Raw genomic sequence first — 21,219 nt, forward strand, 5'->3', positions numbered from 1 at the left:
TCAACCGGGGCTCTACATAAAAGGGCAAAACATTGAATACAGGTGGCAACCCCCAGTTTGTTCAGTTCTTGGCTTTTCCAAAATACATAATAAGGAAAATTGTACTAAGGAATCAAATCCCTCATATAAGGCTGCTAGCTTTTATAATCTTTTCTCCCTTGGACTATATCCCTCTCCTTGTCTGTCCATAGTTTCTCATACCATGTACTCATTTCTATGATGAATACAAGATTCTCATCTCATATATTTAATGAAGGATAAAAAAAAGGCTTTCTACTAATTTGTACAATTAACAATTTCTCATGTTATTAAGTTCTGAGCTCAATATTAACAATTAATAATTTTTATATCATATCTATATATTTTTAAAAATATATAACTTATAATTTCATTTTAAACTAGAGTAATATCTTATACTTAAAAGGATGATAGTATTAAAAACGGACTCCTATTTTATTTGTGTGTCGTACCTTTTACCTGAGCAACGACCTATGCAAATCTAAGGGTGCTCTGCTCGGTATTGGGGTCTTACATTAGGAAGTGGTTTGGTAAGAGATTCCACAATTTTAAACTTTAGGTCTTTGTAAAACAGTTCCCAATGCGAACTAATAATGACATAACACTAAAAAAAAGATAAAAAAGAGAGGAAACGGATGTTAAAAAAAAGTTTTATAAGACTTATCTTGTAGTAAAAATGATTGTGTAATGTTATAGAGATTCGTTTTGCGTGTCGTAATTTTTTTTTTCTTTTTCTTCAAAAGGTGTGAGCCCCACAAAATATTGTGTGTAAGAAACTTTGTTGTGTCATGTTAAATGACAAATGCAAATTCTTAAAAAAAATGTGATAAGATCACGTTGGAAAATTATAATTATATAAAATAAATTAATAATGATGATTTTAATATATTTTTTTTATCACCATTAATCTATTTTTATATATTTATAATGTTTTATATAACCATATTATGTCTTTTTTATCTTGAGATGATCTATTCCAAAAAAAAAAAAACGTCCAAGTTTGTAAAAAATGGAGACATTTATTTAGAAGTGCTCCCTTGCAACTATTCCTCCCTGTTCTTATTATAGCTGTTCTACACTGTTCATGGATAATCTATGTGTTAGCTTCTAGTCCTAAAAAGTTTCTGCAAGTTAATGGATCTGGTGACTCTCTCAGTCAAAGTAATTAGAACCGATATCATGTAGGTTGTAAATTTACTGTTGTAATGTTACTGTGTTACTGTTTTACTTTTTAAAATTAATTTAATATTTTTACTTTACATGAGATAATATAAATTTGGTAATGTATTATAAATAATAAATAACTAATTTTTTAAATTATCTTCACAGAAAAAATGATTAATTTTATGATTTACTTAACATCATTTATTTTGGTGTGAAAAAATATGTTCGTTAATAATAAATTTATATACTGTAAAAATTTAAATATAATCAAGTATTAAATTATAAATATATAGTTTACGACTCGTGCAATAAAAGATCATACCAGTGCAATGATTAATCTAAAAAATCTCCTATCAAGCATTAATCTTTGAGCCTATACATGACATGTTAATGTGTCCAGCATCAGAAGTCCTCTGTTTATCGAGGTATTACCATATTAGGTATTAGAGAGTTTTGAAATAAAAATTATTCGATTTAATTTTTTTAGTTTGATAATAATCATCCGTTGGATTTGAATTTTTTTCAAATTCAATTTAATCTAAATTAATTTTATTTGGTTTGGATTGTATTGATTTTTGATTTTTTGAAAAATTTAAAATTTTAACCATATAAATTACTAGTTAAATCAAAATAAAATCATGTAAAATTATAAACTACTAACAAATTTAAGTCTTTAAATTAAAACAAGTTTTAAAACTCATAAAAAATTAAAGTAGAGTAATAGTCTACTCCAAATTCTAGAAAAAAAGTGGATTTTAATTTTTGATTAATTTAATTATTGATTTTTCGTTTCGATCACTCGGTTGATGAACATTCCTATTTTAAAAAATAATCACAAATATCAAATAAAAATTAAACTAGAAAGACAAAACGAAGATAAATGAATACTATTTACTTGCAACCTCTTTCAAATGAAGTTGAGTAGGCATGGGTCATTAATAATTTTCTCATTGACAAGAGAAGTACAAGAAGATATCAAATATTATATTTACAATTATTTATGTAAGACATTAATTCTTCAAAATAATGATTTTCTCTGTTTCCATAGGCACTACAAACAAACAAGAGAGTATGATGCAAAAGATGGCGAAGTTATTCATCGCAATGAGATGCCATAGACAATGTATCTTCTTTTCATGTTATTTCATTTCTTTCTCTCTCTTTCTCCCTAAGAACCTAGACAATGCATCTAACATCTAACGTTAATAACAAATCCACGGTGCAAGACCCATATGACTTGTTTTTTATTATTATTATTTGTTTAGAATTATAGTTTAATATAACGAGGGAAAAAAGAAATGAGTAGATGATCCCAGCTAGATTTCGGGGCCTTGACCAAAAACAACAAAACCCCTTATATTAAAGATCTAATGCACTTCTTTCAAGGTGTATTAAAGGACAATGCAATAAGATAAAAGAAAAACACCCCATGTAAGAGTTGGCAATGTCAGTTGCTAGCTCAAACTGTATGATTATCACTTAAAAGTGGTACATTTGGTGAGTTATAAAACTCAAGAAAAGAAGCAAAACAATGATTATTAATTTCTCAAAGTTGGGGAAGAGGAGCTTAAGGGGCAGGTCTTTATATTAGTATTTTACACTTAGCAGTGGCGGTGGTTAATCATCAAAAGCTCTCTTTTTTATGTAAGCGTGAGGTATATAAATGGAGGGTCTTTCCCCGTTACTCTTTTTCTTTGCACTCTCCTTCAAATACACAAATACACATCGGTTTGTTAGCTGTATTTTCCCCCTTTTAGCTTTTACCACCTTCCCTTTTTTATTTTCTCTCTAAAAATCCAAGCTTTAGATTTCTCCCTCTAAAAAGCTCCCAGCTTTAAATTCTCTCTCTCTCTCTCTCTCTCTAGGCACAGTGAACGGCAGGTTTGTTATCAAGAAGAGAGTTTGAAGAAAGCCCAAATTGAATAAAGTGTTTTGATTTGAGTGAAAAGCTTGAATGGAAGGGAGGGTGCCAAAAGTAGCACAGGATCAGAAATGGGTATCTTTCTCTTCCCACTTTTAAAGTTGGGTCCTTTTTTGTTTTTTATAATTTCCTTTTTATTTCTCTCTCTCTCTTCTCTCTTGCAGGGTTGGGTTCTGCAACTCTGACTAGGGCTTGAATGAGGGGTATTTAATTTGCTGAAATCAATGCTGTTTGCATAATTGACTGCTTCCATGGACTTCTTTTCAGCTATTTCTTTGAAGTCTTTTTTAGCCTTTCTCTCTCTCTAATCTTTGGGGGGCCTTCTTTATGAAATTTGGTACTTCCAAGTTCAGTGTTGGCTTTGGAAATGGTAGCTGCCAAACTCGTGTGAGCTTTGGTACATCTTTTGGGTACTTGGATTTTGTTTCGGCCCTTTGGCTATTTTTCCACATCATTAACTGAAACTGCTATCTCTCTCTTTATCTGTACTTCTGACCTCCTTCTCTTTTTAGCTTCACTTATTAGTTCAAACCTGGACAAGTTTCTAGTTCCTTCAGTTTTCAGGGGTGTCATGGATTCTGGTTAAAGCTTGTCATGGAGTCCTGTTTGTTCAATTTATGTTGGGAGTTGAGAGGTTTGGTTTGTTAGTTAATTTCTTTTAATTTTGACTCCATTTTTTTGTCAATCATTGTTTCATGCTGTACAAGCTACCATTTGGCCATTGTTGAAGGTGCTTTTTGCCAAATTTTCTCTGGTTTCGTTATCAATTATTCTAAAGTGGTCATAGAAAAGAATCTGGTAGTGGCTGCTTTGATATCTAAGGAGAGTTGGATATGAGTGACAAAGAGAAGTTTGAGCTAGATAGAAACGAGGATCCTATGAGTTATTCTACTGGTGTGCCCTCAGATTGGAGATTTGGGGGTGCCAACCTTGCAAATTCATCTGTGGGTTTGGTTGCCATGGGGAATTCTGTAAATGTCAGCAGAGGTGATCTGATTGGTTCTTCTTCAGGTTCCTCTGCTTCAATGGTGGACTCATTTGTTCCAAATTTCTGGGACCATCCCACCAATTCCCAAAACTTGGGATTTTGTGACATTAATGTCCACAACAATGGGGGCTCTTCAAACACAACTGGAATCAGAAAAGATGGCTTTGGCTTTGGAAGAGCTCGTCAGGATCATGGAACACTTGACATGGATTGGAACCTGGCTAATTCTATGTTTAAAGGGGATAGTTTCTTACCAAATGGACCAGGGATATTTCCTCAGAGTTCATCTCAGTTTCCAACTGATTCTGGATTTATTGAGCGGGCTGCAAGATTCTCATGCTTCAGTGGAGGGAATTTTGGTGACATGGTGAACTCATATGGGATTCCTCAATCCATGGGCCTTTATGCTGGGACTGGTGGAACAATGCATGGAATAAGAGATGCTCTTACAGGCCATGTAAAATCAGCAACTGGAGGACAATCTCAAGAAAGTGATCTGAATGTAGTTGAAGCTACAAAAGATGTGTCACCATGTGTTGAGCATCTAGCTACTGCAGGAAGCCCCCTCAAGAATGATAAAAGAAGTGAAAGTCATGTTATATCTCAAGATGAAGGGAAGCAAGCTCTTGTTAGGCCTGCTAATGAGTCTGAAAGAGATGAATCTAGTGAGGATGATGGTGGTGGCCATGATGATTCCCCAATGCTGGAGGGTACTAGTGGGGAACCTTCTATTAAAAGAACAAACTCAAAGAAAAGGAAAAGAAATGTACAGGTATGTTTGTGAGCTGTATTCTGTTGTATGTGTGATATTATTTCTCCTTATCCATTTGATTTTTTTTTTCCTTGTGGTAGGATGCTGATAATGGTAAAGCCAATGGAACTCCAGAACTTCCCAGTGAAGGTGCAAAGGACAACTCTGAGAGTGAACAGAAGGGAGACCAACAACCAACTTCAACAACCAAGGCTTATGGCAAGAATTCCCCACCTAAGGAGGAATACATACATGTTAGGGCTCGCCGGGGTCAAGCAACAAATAGCCATAGCCTTGCAGAGAGAGTAAGATACAGTGAGAAATTTATCTGTGATGAAAAAGAAGTTTTTGGATGAAGAATTTAAATTACTTAAATTTTCTTTGCAGGTGAGGAGGGAAAAGATAAGTGAAAGGATGAAGTTTCTTCAAGACCTTGTACCCGGATGCAGCAAGGTGGCTTCTGAATTTGAAACCAGAAGAATTCACCATGTAATATTCTTCTTGTGTTTTGGATATATCACTTTCTTTTAACATGAATTTTTTTGATGTTTGTAGGTCACTGGCAAGGCAGTGATGCTAGATGAGATCATTAACTACGTACAATCACTTCAACGACAGGTTGAGGTAGGGGTGAAAGCTTATCTCCCAATTTGCCAACCTTTCATTCTTAAGTCATCTAATTGATTTTCTCTGTATGTTTTGGTTCTGCTTAAGCACAGTATCAATATTTACATCTCGATGGAATTTCTAATTAGCATCTTTGACAACCATAACATTCTTTTATGTGTTTGAAATTACCTCATTTTGAATGATTACTCCTGATATCTTATATGGTCACTGTTATCTTTGTTGTATTTTATGAGAAGATGAATAATAGAAAGATAAACTGTTTTACCAATGATCAGTTATATTCAATTGATGCTTGACACATATTTTGAGAAACCTTTAAATTTTTTATTCTAGTTAAATTGACCCACTCACCTTTTTTCCTTTGGCAGTTTTTGTCTATGAAACTTGCAACAGTAAATCCACGTCTGGATTTTAATATTGAAGGTTTTCTTGCCAAAGATGTAAGTTGTTAATCTATTTGGATACCAGTGAGAAAAAAACCTTATACTTTGCAAAAGTTCCAGACATCACCTTAATACATTCTGGACATTGTATCAGATTCTTCACCAACGGCCTAGTCCTTCGTCTGCTCTAGGGTTTCCTCTAGAAATGTCTATGGCTTTTCCTCCAATACACCCATCTCAACCAGGGCTGATTCAATCAATTATTCCTAACATGGCAAACTCATCCGATATCCTTCGAAGAACCGTCCATCCGCAGTTAGCACCCTTGAGTGGAGGATTCAAGGAACCAAATCAGGTATGGATCCATTGCTTTGCAATTGCAAGCACTGTAATTTCCTTTGCCCATCATTTCTTTGTTTATACGAGTAAACACTTCGAATTTGGTCGCTACAGCATATTGATATTTGATAGTAATTAGAAATGAAAGATTTATGAATGGACAATATTTGCTATAGATTACTGTACAGGAGGAATGTTGAAAATCTTCCATAAACCAAACTTTGGCCTTCCTTTGCAGTTATATAGCAAATTGCATATGTTTGTTCTAAATAACTCCCCCCCCCCGGGCAACACACACACACAACACCAAAACAAGATTTTGGCATAACTGTATTTTACAATCTTTATGTGCATATTTTGATAAAATTTGTAATAGCTTCCTGAGGTGTGGGAGGATGAGCTTCACAATGTTGTACAGATGAGCTTTGCACCAACTGCTCCCCTGAGTAGTCAAGATGTGGATGGTATATATTCCCCAACAAACTAGCCCTTTTTGCAAGTTATTTTTTCTCAATCAAATTACCATTTTGCATGCTCTTGTAGGTACTATGCCAGCAAGTCAGATGAAAGTTGAACTTTGATGTTTAGTCTACATACCATTCATCTCCCCTAAAGCGTGTATTTTGGCTTTCATTCTAGTCAGATGGAAATAAACTATGCTCAGAGTTTTACATATTACTTATCAAACTTGGGAGGCCATAACCACAATAGCCCTCCCTATACTTTAGACGAGATACTACTGAGTAATGACCTGGTGTCAAGGACTTGTGGGGCAGTCACATAGCCCCACAGAGGATTGACTCTAGATTAGAGGAAGTAGAGCAGTATTCATGGGTGTTCCTTTCTTTTCAAGCATGAAATATGTATTATATGTTTAGAAGTGGGAAGTCTGTTTACCAAAATAGGTTTGCCCACTGAATGTATTAAAGAATGTAAAGACAGGATCTCATTGAGTCTGATTAACCAGAAGGAGAAATTCAAAAGCTGTTTTTTTTTTTTTTTTTTTTTTTTTTTTTTTTTTTTTCTGTTGAGCTTGGCATGATTTACAAAGTGCAATGGGAACCTCTTCATGGTTTTGATTTGATGCTTGCTAGGACCTAGCATATAATGTAATGTTATTTTGCTTAACAATTAGCTATATTACATTCTTTCACAACTTGTTCGTATTTAGATGATACACTGGAGAGCTTTTTGTTCAAAGTGTTTACATTCAAAAGTTCAGCTCTCAACAATATAGTCTACAGTGGAAATAACATCTAGTAAATACTTGAAATCTTCATAAAGAAAAATAAAAGTGAGAAAATTAAAGTTTCCTCCTATGACTCAATGAAGAAAAAGAGGTTTTTATAGGAGGTTTAATAACAAAAAATACTTCAAGCTTTATTAAATGCATATAAGCTAACAAAACTTTGATGGAAGATACTTAATGGAACAGTGGGGACGAGTTATGCAGAAACGACACGGATTCACTCAAATAGAGTTCGTTAGGGCGTTTGGTAGAAGAGAAAAAAAAATTTATTCAAAAATATCAATTTTCAAAAATATGACTTTTACATTCAGTTTACAATAATATCTAAAAATTTAAAATATTTAAAAAAATTTAATTTTTCTGAAATCTCCAAGAATCCCGGGTAGCAAACGGGTTTTAAATATTATAAACAAAAACCCATTAAATTCAGTAACGAATATTAATTACAAATATCAAATACTAAAAGTTGGGGGACACGCCTCTGGCACATTTCAGACAACTAGTTTAAGAATACATATTTGATGTCCAATGATATAAATTTGCTAATCAACATTAGCTTCCAAGGTAATGTGTTCAGCTGGAATCCTTGAAGCCTTGAACAGTGAGTCAATATTGAGTGGTATAATTGCTGCACTTTAGCTACCGTTTGTGACATAATCATTCCGTGTACATGAATAATTTTCACTCTCAGGCAAAGTCCTTCGAACATTTATTATTTATCAACCTCGTTTTGGATCCTAATGACATCCATGTATGATTTCCCTTGTAGCTCGCGTGAAAGGAATCCATTGTAGTAATCTGCTACACCAATTCTTTTGAACATTGCAGGTCTTTCAGGAGTAACAAGGCTAGATACTGGACCCACAATTTTGTTCATTTCAGGCCAGTGAAATGCAGCAATAGAAATCCTCTCCTTCTCCGAGTTGACTGTTGCTCTATGTTCAATGCTCCGGTAAATTCCATTGGTCAGTATCTGCCAAATCATTTATGATAAGGGACAAATATAATAACATTGTTGTAACATTAATTATATCCCAAATGATAGAATGGATTTGTGAATGAATGATTTTGTGCTAGTTACCTCCAACATGTCTCCAACGTTGATGACAAAAGCATTAGGAAGAGGTTTAATAGGAACCCACATTCCATCTTTTCTTATTTGAAGACCTTCCATTTCATTCACTTGGAGAAGGATGGTAAGGACACCAGAATCAGAATGAGGATTGAGTCCAATGACTCGTTCTGGTTGAGGACATGTAGGGTAGTAATTCATCCTCATTGCTTGATTTAAATCTTCAAACAACTCTAACAGTTCGTTTTTTTCGATTTCAAGAGCTTTGGCTATAAGGCCAAGGATTTTAATGCAAATGTTTTTCAGTTCTAAACAATAGGTGTCTAGATTATCTCTGCAATGAAACAAAGTTTGTTAAGCCAACACAATGAATCAATGATGTTGTAGTAGCAAAGACAATTACAAGAGAGAGGGAGACAAACCTGAATGGTTGGGGAATATTAGGAAATAGGTGGGGATTCCTTGTGTGTAATGGAAAAGCCGTAATGTAGAACATATCTGCCCAGTCTAGCTTTTGATCCTCAGACACAACAAACAACTGACCAAACCCTTCCTTGTCTTCTGGTGTTTGCCAAAACAACTTCTTCTCTTCCATTGGGAGGTTGAAGAATTTTTGAACACCTATCTTCACATTTTCCACCAGTGAAGGGTTGACTTCATGATTAATCAGCTGTGATCAATTTCCAAATTTAAATTTTTATAAAGAAAATGAAATTAGATTCATTTCCCTCATAAAAAATCTCAACAACCATTATATATGTAGCAATGTCTTGTATGGTATATTCATCATGAGTGTAAAACCGAATTCTTGGCAAAAGTGTAGAGATTTTACATTCTCCAAAGCGTATTGTTCGCTATACTGTCGATTTTGCTTTAAAATTGAAATGTTTGTGTGATAGTAATAGAGTAAAGTTGAAATGTTTGTGTGATAGTAATAGATCTTTGCAAATACTTGAGGGGCGTTTTTTATACCGGAGATATTTTTTTTTATCAGCAAAAAAAAATTATTGGGGATTTGATAGGAATTTTTTTATTTCGGATAAGTTATTAAAAAGTGTTTGGTTGGTCAAAATTTTGTCGGAAAAGTTAGGTTAATTTTACTGATGCTATGTTTGGTTGATGGTAAAATATTGATGGGAAAGTGAATCGAAATTATCAAAATACCCATCTTTTTACTGTCATATAGTTCAGCAGGTTATTTTTTTTCTCAAAATGTTATATTCAGAATCCAAGAGAATGGAGAAAAAAAAATCCATGCCCTGAGTGGGATAATTTTTAGCTTTGTGTAGTTCAAAAGGAAAATTCTGAAAAAAAAAGTGCTGACATTTTGTTTACATTCTTCGTGTCAAACATAATAAATAAATATTCTCCATCCCACTTTCCCATTATTCCAACTAAAATACCCATATCAAACATCGCGTAAGTGTATACTCCCCACCGGAGTACATAATTGTTGATATTAGCCTCACTCAATAGCTTAAGCTTCTGAGTTGAATTGGTTCTTTACATTGGGTGAGACTACATTAATGGTTTTATATATCTCAACACGTCCTCTCACACGAGAACCCAGTGGGGGCGTGTTGAGATATATAAAACCATTAAAAAGAACCTCACTGCCCCCCACTTTCTTTCTAGTGGAATTTTTTTCTTCACACATGTAGGTGTGCCTGTGCATCGTCCACCCTTTAAGCCTAGTGGGCTCTCGTGTGAGGGGGCGTGTTGAGATTAGCCTGACCTAATAGCTTAAGCTTTTGAGTTGAATTGGTTCTTTACAATAGAATTTGTAAACAAAAAATTTGAAAAAAACAAAAAACGTATCCTTAAAACATTTAATAGACAAATAATTGAGTTCGAACCGTGAAATGGAGAACTGAGTTCGAGTTACAGACTCGCCTCATCTAGGGGTGTTCATAAACCGATCCAAATCGATTCAAACCGTGGTGACTGAACTGAAAAATCGATAATCGAATAAATCGAAAACTGAAAAATCGAAAACCGAAAAAAAATCGCAACTTTTAATTGGATTGGATCGATTTTCGGATTGGTAGATGAAAACCAATCCAATTCAAATCGATCCAATATATTAATTTTCCTTTACCTACTTGGGTCTTTCTCCAATCATAGCCCAAAAATTTCTAAATCCAAGATCCATTAACTCATCAACTAAACCCAAGAAAAAAATCTAGTCACATCTTATCAACAAAATTTCATCTATGTAGAGGTTCATATCTCATTTTTCAAAAAAAAAAAAACTATATTATATTTTACTGATGGTTTTGCATTTTAAAAAAATAAAATTACAAAGCCAATATATACAAAAGATGTTATTTGCACAATAATCATGAAACAAATTTTAGGATTTTCAAAAAACCGAAAACCGAAAACCGATCCAATCCAAACCGAAAAAAAATTGGATTAGATCGGATCGGATTTAAAAAAAAATCCAAACCGAATGGATGATTACATAATCAAACCGAAGGAATTAGATCGAATGGTTTTTGCTTCCAAAACCGATCCAATCCAGACCACGACCCCTGTCCTCATCTACTAATCTGACACAGCTCAAATCAATGGAGTTTTTTTTTTTCATTTTTCCCATCTTTGCTCTGATATTCATAATGAAATATTGAGATTGCAACTTATATCAAACAATCAATTGAAACGCTCCATATTTTGGGCCGTTAGATCTATTGCTTTCACTTTGGTATTAACAAACTTTTCCTTGTTGACCTTTGAAAATTGCCTTACATAAACGTCGAGCGTTGAAAGTTGAAACGCTCGTGCTTTAGGAAGCAGAGCCCATATAATAAATATAACATATGTCTCAAATAATTGCATTAAATCAAAGGAGGAGAATAAGCCAAACCTGGAAGAAACCCCATTCTTTGCATGCATGATCAAGCTTCTCTAGTTCAGTTGCATCTCCACACAACAATTTATGAAGGTCGATGACAGGAATTATTGGTAAATAGGTTGTGTCATATACAAAAGGAGGGTCTTGATTTGGACGAACATAACGTTCTGGAACTTTGGTGATGGGTTGATTTGCTAGCTCCTGGACAGAAGGCACCAATAGAGAGGTTCCTGGCTTAGCCATTAGATATGCAACTGAGTCCAATCCCCTAGCTTACATTGATTTGAAGAGTAACATTGAAAAGAGATAGATATCAATAATTCAATGTGGCCCACCTAGGTGTTAGTTTACTAGAAATGTTGCACACCTGACAAAAACAGGAAATTTTTTTTTAAATAAACTCAATGACTTTATTTTATTACCATATTTTTACTCCACGTAAAGTAATATAATATAGATTATATTATAATAAATTTTATTTTATTCTATGATATTTAATTATTTGTATTGACCATTAAATTATTAATAACACAAAAAATTATTGTATGAGTGAACTACTTGTGTGATTCTGTTCTAACTATGTTGTTTTGCCTCATATACAAGCATATATTTTCTTGAACACTTTTTTATTTATTAAGTATATTATAATAAATTTTGTTTTGTTTTATTTATAAATGTCATATAATTTTTTAATCATATATATTGATCGTCAAATATCTAAGGACAAAAAAAATTAAAAAAAAATCACTTGAGTTGTGTTGTCTCGCAACTAGGGTTGTTAATGGGCCGAACTGAGCCGAACTTTGGTCTTAAGAGGCTAAGTCTGTATTTAAATATGTCAGCTTCACCAAGCCTGTTATCTATCATGAGTATAACTATCGGTCTGTGGCCTGACTTATTTACAAAAAATAAAAGCATGTTTTAAAAAAATAAAACAACAAAAATTTATCCAAACAGAATATACAATCAGTAGTACTAGTAATTTCATAGATTTCGATATATATCCAAACAACATAATATAGAACAAAATCATTCAAAAAGTCTATTTAACCAATTAAATGGGACGAAATGGATTGAGGAGAGAGAGAGGACTATTACAAGCAGTATAAAAAATATAAAATAAAAATAAAAATTAATATACTAGGCCAGCTTGAGAGGCTCTAAGGTCGAACTTTTCAATTGGAGCCTGAGGCCTTTTATTAAACGAGTTTTTATACAAATCCAAGTCTGATTTCAACAACAATTTTAGACATGTAAGTTCAGGCCTTCACGAGTCGAGCCAAATGCCTTAACACCCCTACTCCCAACAAACACAATCACACATTTTCTATCATTGGAGTTAATGTAAATTTTTTTTTTTTTGCTATCTTAACATTCCCAATGTCGACTTTAAAAATAACAGTTATTGCGGATTACAAGGTGCCTTACATATGTTTTGGGTTTCCTTTTCTGGTCTTGTCTTATGGTTTTTCCCTTGATTTATTTGAAGGTTTTTTAAGTTAAATTTGTGTGTTTCATTTATTATTTTTAATATTTTTTTATCTATCGTTATTGTTCTGTCCCATCATGGGATTCTATTTCCTAACAATATTTGTTGTTACAAGTTGGGGAACTGAACACGCCTGAGGCATATATCATCAAACTAGTACAAGAATACACATTTCAAGTCCCATGATATAAATTTGCAAATAGACATTAGCTTCCAAGCTATCACATGATCAGCTTGAAGCGTTTAACAGTGATTTAACACCTAGAGGATTGTATTATTATACATTAGCTACCGTATAATTGTTTTCAGAGTACATGTTTTATTATTCAATCCCAAGCAAAGTCCTATGCGTACTTTTTTCATTCACCAATCTCATTTTGGATCCTAATGACATCAAGCAGTGATTTCCCTTGTAACTCACGTGAAAAGAATGCTTTAAAGTAATCTGCCACACTAATGCTTCTGAACAATGCAGGTCTTTCAGGAGTGACAAGGCTTGGTGTTGGACCAATAACTTTACTCATTTGAGGCCTATGAAATGTGGCAATGGAAATCCTTTCTTTCTTTGAGTTAACTGTTGCTCGATGTTCAATGCTCCGGTAAATTCCATTGGTCAGTATCTGCCAAAACATTTATGAAAAGGGACAAATGTAATAACTTTGTTGTAACATTAATTATATCCCAAATGATAAAAAGGATTTGTGAATGAATGATATTGTGCTAGTTACCTCCAACAAGTCTCCAACGTTGATGACAAAAGCATTAGGAAGAGGTTTAATAGGAATCCACATTCCATCTTTTCTTATTTGAAGGCCTTCAATTTCATTCACTTGGAGAAGGATGGTAAGGGCACCAGAATCAGAATGAGGATTGAGTCCAATGACTCGTTCTGGTTGAGGACATGTAGGGTAGTAATTCATCCTCATTGCTTGATTTAAATCTTCAAACAACTCTAACAGTTCGTTTTTTTCGATTTCAAGAGATTTGGCTATAAGGCCAAGGATTTTAATGCAAATGTTTTTCAGTTCTAAACAATAGGTGTCTAGATTATCTCTGCAATGAAACAAAGTTTGTTATGCCAACACAATGAATCAATAATGATGTTGTAGTAGCAAACACATTTACAAAGAGAGAGGGAGACAAACCTGAATGGTTGGGGAATATTAGGAAATAGGTGGGGATTCCTTGGAAAAGTGGCAATGTAGAACATATCTGCCCAGTCTAGCTTTTGATCCTCAGACACAACAAACAATTGACCAAACCCTTCCTTGTCTTCTGGTGTTTGCCAAAACTTCTTCTTCTCTTCCATTGGAAGGTTGAATAATTTTTGAACACCTATCTTTACATTTTCCACTAATGAAGGGTCGACCCCATGATTAATCAGCTGAAATTAATTTCATAATGAGTCAGTTCACTGACTAGATTTATTTCCTACATAATAAAAGATCTTGACTATTATATATGCAGCAATGTCTTGTATGATATATTCATCAAGATTGTAAAACCAAATTCTCGGCAAAAGTGTAAAGATTATTGCATACTCCAAAGTGTATGGTACCCAACACTATACATTTTGCTTTTAAAGTTAACTTGCGTGTTGCTGCAGGGGAATGAATATGTACAGGCAAAATAAACATTCAATTTTAAATAATTAATTTATAAAAAATAAATTTTTTAAAATAAGATTAATACTTAACAAAAAAATATTATAATCAGAGAATATACCAATTGGATTTTGAATCTCAATTATATATACATCCTTAATTTGTACGTTAAGAACCTTCACACAGTTTTTAATGATCAGATGAATTATTTTTCCTTCTTTGTTATGACAAACCTGGAAGAAGCCCCATTCTTTGCATGCATGATTCAACTTCTCTAGTTCAGTTGCATCTTCAGACCACAATTTGTTGAGGTCTATGACTGGGACTTGTGGTAAAGAGGTTGTGTTGTTAGACACAAAAGGAGGGTCTTGATTTGGTCGAACATATCGTTCAGGAACATGGGTGATGGGTTGCTTTGCTAGCTCCTGTACTGAAGGCACCAGTAAAGAGGTTCCTGGCTCAGCCATTAGATGCAATAGAGTCCAATCCCTAACTTGGATTGATTTTAAGAAGACATTGAAAGAGATAAGTATCAATAATTCAATGTGGCCCACCTAGGTGTTAATTTGCTAGAAATGTTGCACAGAAAAAAAAAAACCAATAACTTTTTTTTATTACTATAATTTTTATTGCACGAAAAATAATATTTTTTTGGTGCATTGAATCATTGTCACCGGAGGAATGGTGAGACTATTACCCCACAAAATTTTCCAAAAAATTGCATTAACCAAAGTTTGAACCCTTAAACAAAGCAATCTCTTGAGCACTCACTTGCCAAGTGAGCTACCTTTAAGGGTTATTATTATAATAAGTTTTATTTTATTCTATGTATGAATATCATGAAATTTTTTAATTATGTGTGTTAGGATATTCAAGTATGATAAAGTCACGCATTAATTGATATGGAGTTAAATGAAGTGGTAGGACCATAAATGTAGGGGTGACAATTTTGAACACAAGCTGTCTAAACAACACGAAAAATTTGTGTTCGGGCCGAGCTGTTTTTTAATTCGTGTTAGCAAAAACTAATACGAAAAATTTCTCTCTGTGTCGTGTGTCAACCCGAGTACCCAAAATTGACTCACTTTAATCTTCTTATATGTTATTTGTATCGTGTCGTAAACATGCTATTCATGTCTTATTGAGTTGTATCGACTCGAATAATAAACAACACACTTTAAGGTTAACAAGTCATTTGTGTCATGTCGTGTCGTGTCAAACCCACATAATAAATGACTCACTTTGAGTTTGCGGGTTATTCGTGTCGTGTCTTATTAACCCGTAAAATAAGCGGATCGTGTTTGTGACAAATATTTTAACTCAATTTCAAATTTATATAGTGTTCATGTTGAATTTGTATTGTGTTGTGTCAACCCAAATTATCACCGTAAATTCAATGTCTCAAGATTTTAGATGAAGATATAGTATCAGACCCATTTATTGTATTTGATTTAACTTAACCCATTGATTTGATCCCCCCAAATAAAGCGGGCCCGGTACACATAAAATATTCCAAAAGTAGAAAAGAATAGGGGAGTTAGAGGGAATATTCAAAAAAATGAAGGGCAAAAAAGGAAGCCCATTTTTCCAAAAATAAAAAAAAGGGCCACTCTAAAGAAATAGGCTGGGATCACTTTAAAAATTCCCCCTCTTCTCCTGCCCAGTAGACAATGTGTATTGTATATTGATCATTAAATTATTAATAACAAAACAAATTATTATATAAGTCAAATACTTGTATTGTATTGTTATATAATTATGTTGTCTGCATCACATACGATCAAATATTTTCTTGAACACTTTCTTATTTATTAGGTGTATAATAATAAATTTTGTTTTACTTTATTTATAAATAATTCATACATTTTAATCGTCAAATGTACAGGGAGACAAAATTGTGATGCAACAAACACAATCATACATTTCCTTCAAAACTTTTTTATTTATCAAGTAAAATTCAATGTGTATCTTATTAAATGATTTAGATTTTCTTTATCATTGAAGTTAATATAATTTTTTTTATTTGGAAAAGTTCAAAAACCTCTCTGTAATTTGTTCCATTATCATTTACCCTTTATACTTTTTTTCTATTACTTACATATTTTTTTATGATTTTTTCCACTCAAGTCCATCTTAATACTGATCAGATCAGTCTAATATGGATTGGACTAAATCATACACGATTGAAAGATGAAGACTTTGGGCTGTAAATAGTGCTTCGTGGGCTTGAGACGTTCACTGAGTATTTGAGGGTTGGTGAAGTCTTCTAGCGCAATGTAAATGACTGGAGGTACCTGTAAAGACACTTCGACGCTCAAGTCAGTATTAATGCTAGGTTTATGTTATGTTTAATAGAAATCAGATGATCATACCTGAGTTTGTACCCTTCATATTTATAACAAGCCTCATGCTACCTTTGGTAGGCCGCATGTCTTCTTATTGGTTGTTATGAGCTGCAGACTTGTCTGTCTCCGCTGGTGCCTTTCTGGCTAAGTCTATACATTTTTCTATTTTCTTAAAGTGGTGGCAAGTTAGAGCTATCTTTCTTGCGTTGCTCTGTATGCGCGGTGGATCTTAGCCTATTACAGAATCTTTCCTTAGTCTTTAAGTTACATAAGGTGATTTTGCGCAATGTCTGTATTTCGCGTTATAAGGCCATTGTGCTTTTTGGGCCTTTCTGCGCAATGTCTGTATCTCGCGTTATGAGACCATTGCGTTTCTTGGGCCCTTTTAGGGCCTTAACCTTTGTGGGTCTATGTAATTTTCCAGATCAAATACCATTAAATATTGGACTAATATTTCTATTTTACTCCTATGAACAATTAAAAAAAAACACGAGGTAAGTGATTAAAAGTAGAAAGCATAAGGGGTAAGAGATAAAATATTAAGCTATATGAGAATTTTTGAACTTTTTCGTAATAATAATAATAATAATAATAATAATAATAATAATAATAGTAAATAATTGATATGAGAAACATTATCGATCTCAACGCAAGCTAATGGAAGCATATCACCATTGCAAATAAAGGGTGTACTATTCAACATTTTCTAGAATTTGTTACCCAAAAAAAAAATTATTGCCTCGTGGAAAAAATAAGAATTGAGGTGAACATCGCTTTATATATATATAAAAATTTTGCAAATGTAATTAAATTGGATTAAATAACACAAAGTTATTAATTTTTTTTGAAATATTAATAGAAGCTCTATTTCTATTATTTTATTCTTAATATATTTTTAAATATTAGTTTTAATTTATTAAACAAATAAATAGATAAACTAAAAATAAAAAACTAAACTATTAAGACAATAATAATTTTTCCTTGAGTAACTATATGTATAAAAATAATGTATTCAAATACAACAACCGACAAATATAAAAATACACATATAAATGAAAAACATCAAAGACACATATGAATGATTTTGAAAAGAACACCGTTTATTTACAATGGTCTCCCATTAGCTTGTTCAGTCCCACATTTTTTCTAATGTCAAGTTTTTTCCTTTTATTTAATTGTTGTCAAGAGAAAGTTCAAAAAACGGTTTAATTTTTGAAAAAAGTGTTTATCTTATCAAGATAAAGTTATTTTCAGCAACCCTACAATGAAGTCATTTTGAGGATTGAGAGAATTAATTACAAATATTTTAAGAATTTTGTTTGTTTCCTTGTTAACCAAAATATCATTCATTAATTGTTTAACCTCAAAACGATATAATTTTAGAGTTGTTGATTATCTCACGTGACAGGATAAACAATAAATCCTTCTTTTTTTATTACTTATCTCACTTGTGCTTTTTTTAATCACTTACTTCTTTTGTATTTTTTTTATCCTTCGTTAACTTAATATTTGATGGTGTTAACATTGGATTTGGATGGAAAAAATAATAGGAAGATGAGTGACAGAAAAAATATAGAAAATAAATGATTATAGAGCAAACCACAATAAGGATTTAATTTTTTTTTCTAACTTAACATTTCCAATATTAACTTTAAGGGTGTGTTTGGTACAAGACAAATTTTTTGATGACCGGGAATCATGATTAATGGGAATACAGTAGAAATTGAGTTTACTTGGAATCTTACGAAAGAGATGTTTGGTTCGCCAAAATATTACCGGGAATATTGGGTAAAAATTACTGATTCCATATTTGGTTTAAAACGAAATATGACTTGGAATATGAGGTTATTTTACAAAAATAACCCCAAACTATTCTTACTTTTGTAATTGGTAGATTGGGTCTAGATTTTTATGTGTATTGAGATATTTTTGTCTCAAAATTTATTGTTGTGCTTTCCCATTACTTGGTATTCTGATTGGTATTTCGAATTACCATATTATTTTTGGTAATCTGAATAGTGACTTTTCTTTATAAATCAAATTACCGATAATCCTTGGATATCCGGGAATCGTAATTTATTCCTTCTACCAAACGTGATAATTACATTTACCAAAGAAGGATTACCGGTAATCCTCTTCAAAAACTTGAAACAAACACCCCCCTAAAGAGTTTAAAATAACGGTTGTTGCGGCTTACATGCTACCTCTGTACCTCACATCGGTTATGTTTGACCACTTAACAATTGTAATATTGACTTTAAAATAACATTGGTTGTAGAATACATTAAATGGTAACTCATATGCCATCAAATGTGGGCACAATTCACTAAGACTTTGGTTCATATCTTTTAAGAACATAGGTTCAAATCCCGACTCTAGTAGAATAGTAGAGTCTAACCTTACTTTAACTTTATTACAAAAAAATAAAAATGGGAACTCACATATATTACGTTTGATGAAATAAAATATACTACCACACAATTGTGTTAAAATTCGATAAGAAAAATTTTGTCGCTTATGTGATCTTACTAGCTCTCAAATTAGAGTAGTCGAATAGTCGGTTAGGAGAAGTGTGATCCTACATCCTACTAGCTCTCGAATTAGAGTAGTTGAGCAATCGGTTAGGAAAATTTTGCGGCCATATAGATTCTACTGGCTCTTGAATTAGAGTTATCGAATAATGGTGAACCAATAAATAATATAAAAAGAAAATTAAAGTATACTGAAATGATAAATTGCAAATTATGCGCCAACAGTCATTATAGATTTACTAACACAGCATCTGGATCTTATCATGTGAGAAATCATAACATACAAAAATAGATCAATAGTAATAAAAGAAGAGAGAGAAAATATATTAAAATAAGTAATTACAAAATCATAACCGTTGATTTACCTCACGTGACATCGTCATGTGATTTTCACATTAGAGGATCCATTTCCACCAACAGACAGAGGTGTGGTCCACTTAGGTGTTAATTCATTAGAAATATTTTCCTACTCAATTAACCGGGCTAGTAAATGAGTAAACGGTGCAAAAAGTTTTACATTAACCTCAAATCAAAATTAAACTTTATTTTATTGCACAGAGCATGATAATTTTAGTTAAGGGTACATGATGCTAATTCAATTGAAAATTGGGGCTCAAAGAGCGGTGTAGATCAGAGGGAGGATGACAAGATTGACAAATGCATTGACCACCTACACAGCAACTGGCAAATCCTTGGCACACTTTGTTGCAGTCTATCATCCGAGGGCATTCAAAGGGTCCTCTTCCTTCAACTGATCTTCCTATTCCCCCTGTCATTATTTAACCATTTTCATTACCAAATCAACTATAATATTTACATACAAACATACATGAGAGAGAGAGAGAGAGAACCAAACCAGTTATGCAAATCAAAAGGACCAGCAGAAAAGCCAACGCTGAACTCTTTGTCATGGTGTTGATGTTGACCTCACTGGGCTCTAGTTACTGGGTGTGTTGTACTGTTATGCAAGGGCGGTGGTGCTTTATATCTCAACGAAGAAACTATATTTAATGGGAAAAGGTTGAATTTTTATGAGATAACCCCCTAACTCCTAATCTACTTTATATCTCAACGAATATGCCAGCATTTATTATGTACCGTTTTTCTTGTGATTTTCTGCTATCTATATTTAATTTAATGCGATAGATTATTTTATCTACTTTTACTTTTATCTATCTTTGCTTATCATTCAAAAAAATTTATTAGATCAGAATTTTAATTAATATTTATTTTTCTCTCTCATATTTAAATTATGATCTAACAGTGTTGAAGATGGGTAGATAAAGGTAGACAAAAAAAAAAAAAGTAGGTAGAATAACCTATTCCCTATTTAATTACAAAAAATTTATGGTTGTTAATTTTTTTTACTTGTATCCTAGTTTCCCATATTATTACATTTGAATTCATTAAATAATGTATGAACACAAAATTAATTAATAATGTAAAATAATTTCATAACAACAATATATTAAATTAGACTCTTTAATTTAATGCCATCGATATGGAAACAATAAGAGGAAAACACATAAAAGTCGATTCTTCAGATTGAATTTTTTTTATTTTTCACTCCAAATATCTAACTTTTATATTTCATCCCAATTTTTATCTTGTGCTTGTTGGGTGGAGGAGTTTTTATTTGACTCTGACCAAATTTATTGTCTTCAATTAATTTGTAAAGTCAAATGCATCATTCCATGCTAACTTTTCCCGTTTTATTTTTCAGATATAATTTAAGTTGACATTTTCTAACCTTTTAAGGTAACGCCAAAAGTAAATTAAAAAAAAAAGTTTGGACTATACTACCAGAACAAAATTGTTAATTAATTGTCTGATACAAGTAAGGATTACTAATATTTTAAACATTTTAAATATAATCATACA

The 21,219-nt window shown here is 32.6% G+C and overlaps 3 protein-coding genes across 3 annotated transcripts; 1 reads left to right on the plus strand and 2 right to left on the minus strand.

Moving 5' to 3' along the window:
• The first annotated feature begins 3,430 nt into the window (after positions 1-3,430).
• Positions 3,431-7,178, plus strand: LOC133287175 (transcription factor bHLH49). The gene is made up of 10 exons (XM_061484734.1): positions 3,431-3,500; positions 3,616-3,684; positions 3,926-4,863; positions 4,944-5,147; positions 5,230-5,295; positions 5,398-5,466; positions 5,841-5,912; positions 6,010-6,210; positions 6,571-6,658; positions 6,738-7,178. The coding sequence occupies exons 1-10, from the start codon at positions 3,431-3,433 to the stop codon at positions 6,773-6,775; spliced, it is 1,815 nt and encodes a 604-aa protein (XP_061340718.1). The 3' UTR covers positions 6,776-7,178.
• Positions 7,179-7,832: 654 nt separating this feature from the next.
• LOC133287147 (protein SRG1-like) lies at positions 7,833-11,636 on the minus strand. The gene is made up of 4 exons (XM_061484705.1): positions 11,382-11,636; positions 8,938-9,185; positions 8,525-8,849; positions 7,833-8,416 (listed from the first exon to the last, which is right to left on the minus strand). The coding sequence occupies exons 1-4, from the start codon at positions 11,610-11,612 to the stop codon at positions 8,156-8,158; spliced, it is 1,065 nt and encodes a 354-aa protein (XP_061340689.1). The 5' UTR covers positions 11,613-11,636; the 3' UTR covers positions 7,833-8,155.
• Positions 11,637-12,981: 1,345 nt separating this feature from the next.
• Positions 12,982-14,946, minus strand: LOC133287149 (protein SRG1-like). The gene is made up of 4 exons (XM_061484707.1): positions 14,696-14,946; positions 14,004-14,242; positions 13,587-13,911; positions 12,982-13,478 (listed from the first exon to the last, which is right to left on the minus strand). The coding sequence occupies exons 1-4, from the start codon at positions 14,927-14,929 to the stop codon at positions 13,218-13,220; spliced, it is 1,059 nt and encodes a 352-aa protein (XP_061340691.1). The 5' UTR covers positions 14,930-14,946; the 3' UTR covers positions 12,982-13,217.
• Positions 14,947-21,219: the final 6,273 nt, after the last annotated feature.

Source organism: Gastrolobium bilobum, unplaced genomic scaffold (genome assembly GCF_033153095.1).
Source record: "Gastrolobium bilobum isolate Gb01-03AN ecotype WA unplaced genomic scaffold, APGP_CSIRO_Gbil_v1 utg3288, whole genome shotgun sequence".
NCBI lineage: Eukaryota > Viridiplantae > Streptophyta > Magnoliopsida > Fabales > Fabaceae > Gastrolobium > Gastrolobium bilobum.

Excerpts from the sequence above, each read along its gene's own strand:
- LOC133287175 (XM_061484734.1), top strand. The coding sequence starts at position 3,431 with ATGAAATTTGGTACTTCCAAGTTCAGTGTTGGCTTTGGAAATGGTAGC. Across the intron at positions 3,501-3,615 it reads CCAAACTCGTGTGAGCTTTG|CTTCACTTATTAGTTCAAAC; the intron begins GTACATCTTTTG and ends TTCTCTTTTTAG. Across the intron at positions 5,467-5,840 it reads CACTTCAACGACAGGTTGAG|TTTTTGTCTATGAAACTTGC; the intron begins GTAGGGGTGAAA and ends TTCCTTTGGCAG.
- LOC133287147 (XM_061484705.1), bottom strand. The coding sequence starts at position 11,612 with ATGGCTAAGCCAGGAACCTCTCTATTGGTGCCTTCTGTCCAGGAGCTA. Across the intron at positions 9,186-11,381 it reads AAGAATGGGGTTTCTTCCAG|CTGATTAATCATGAAGTCAA; the intron begins GTTTGGCTTATT and ends AATTGATCACAG. Across the intron at positions 8,850-8,937 it reads AATATTCCCCAACCATTCAG|AGATAATCTAGACACCTATT; the intron begins GTTTGTCTCCCT and ends GTTTCATTGCAG.
- LOC133287149 (XM_061484707.1), bottom strand. The coding sequence starts at position 14,929 with ATGGCTGAGCCAGGAACCTCTTTACTGGTGCCTTCAGTACAGGAGCTA. Across the intron at positions 13,912-14,003 it reads AATATTCCCCAACCATTCAG|AGATAATCTAGACACCTATT; the intron begins GTTTGTCTCCCT and ends GTTTCATTGCAG. Across the intron at positions 13,479-13,586 it reads ACGTTGGAGACTTGTTGGAG|ATACTGACCAATGGAATTTA; the intron begins GTAACTAGCACA and ends ATGTTTTGGCAG.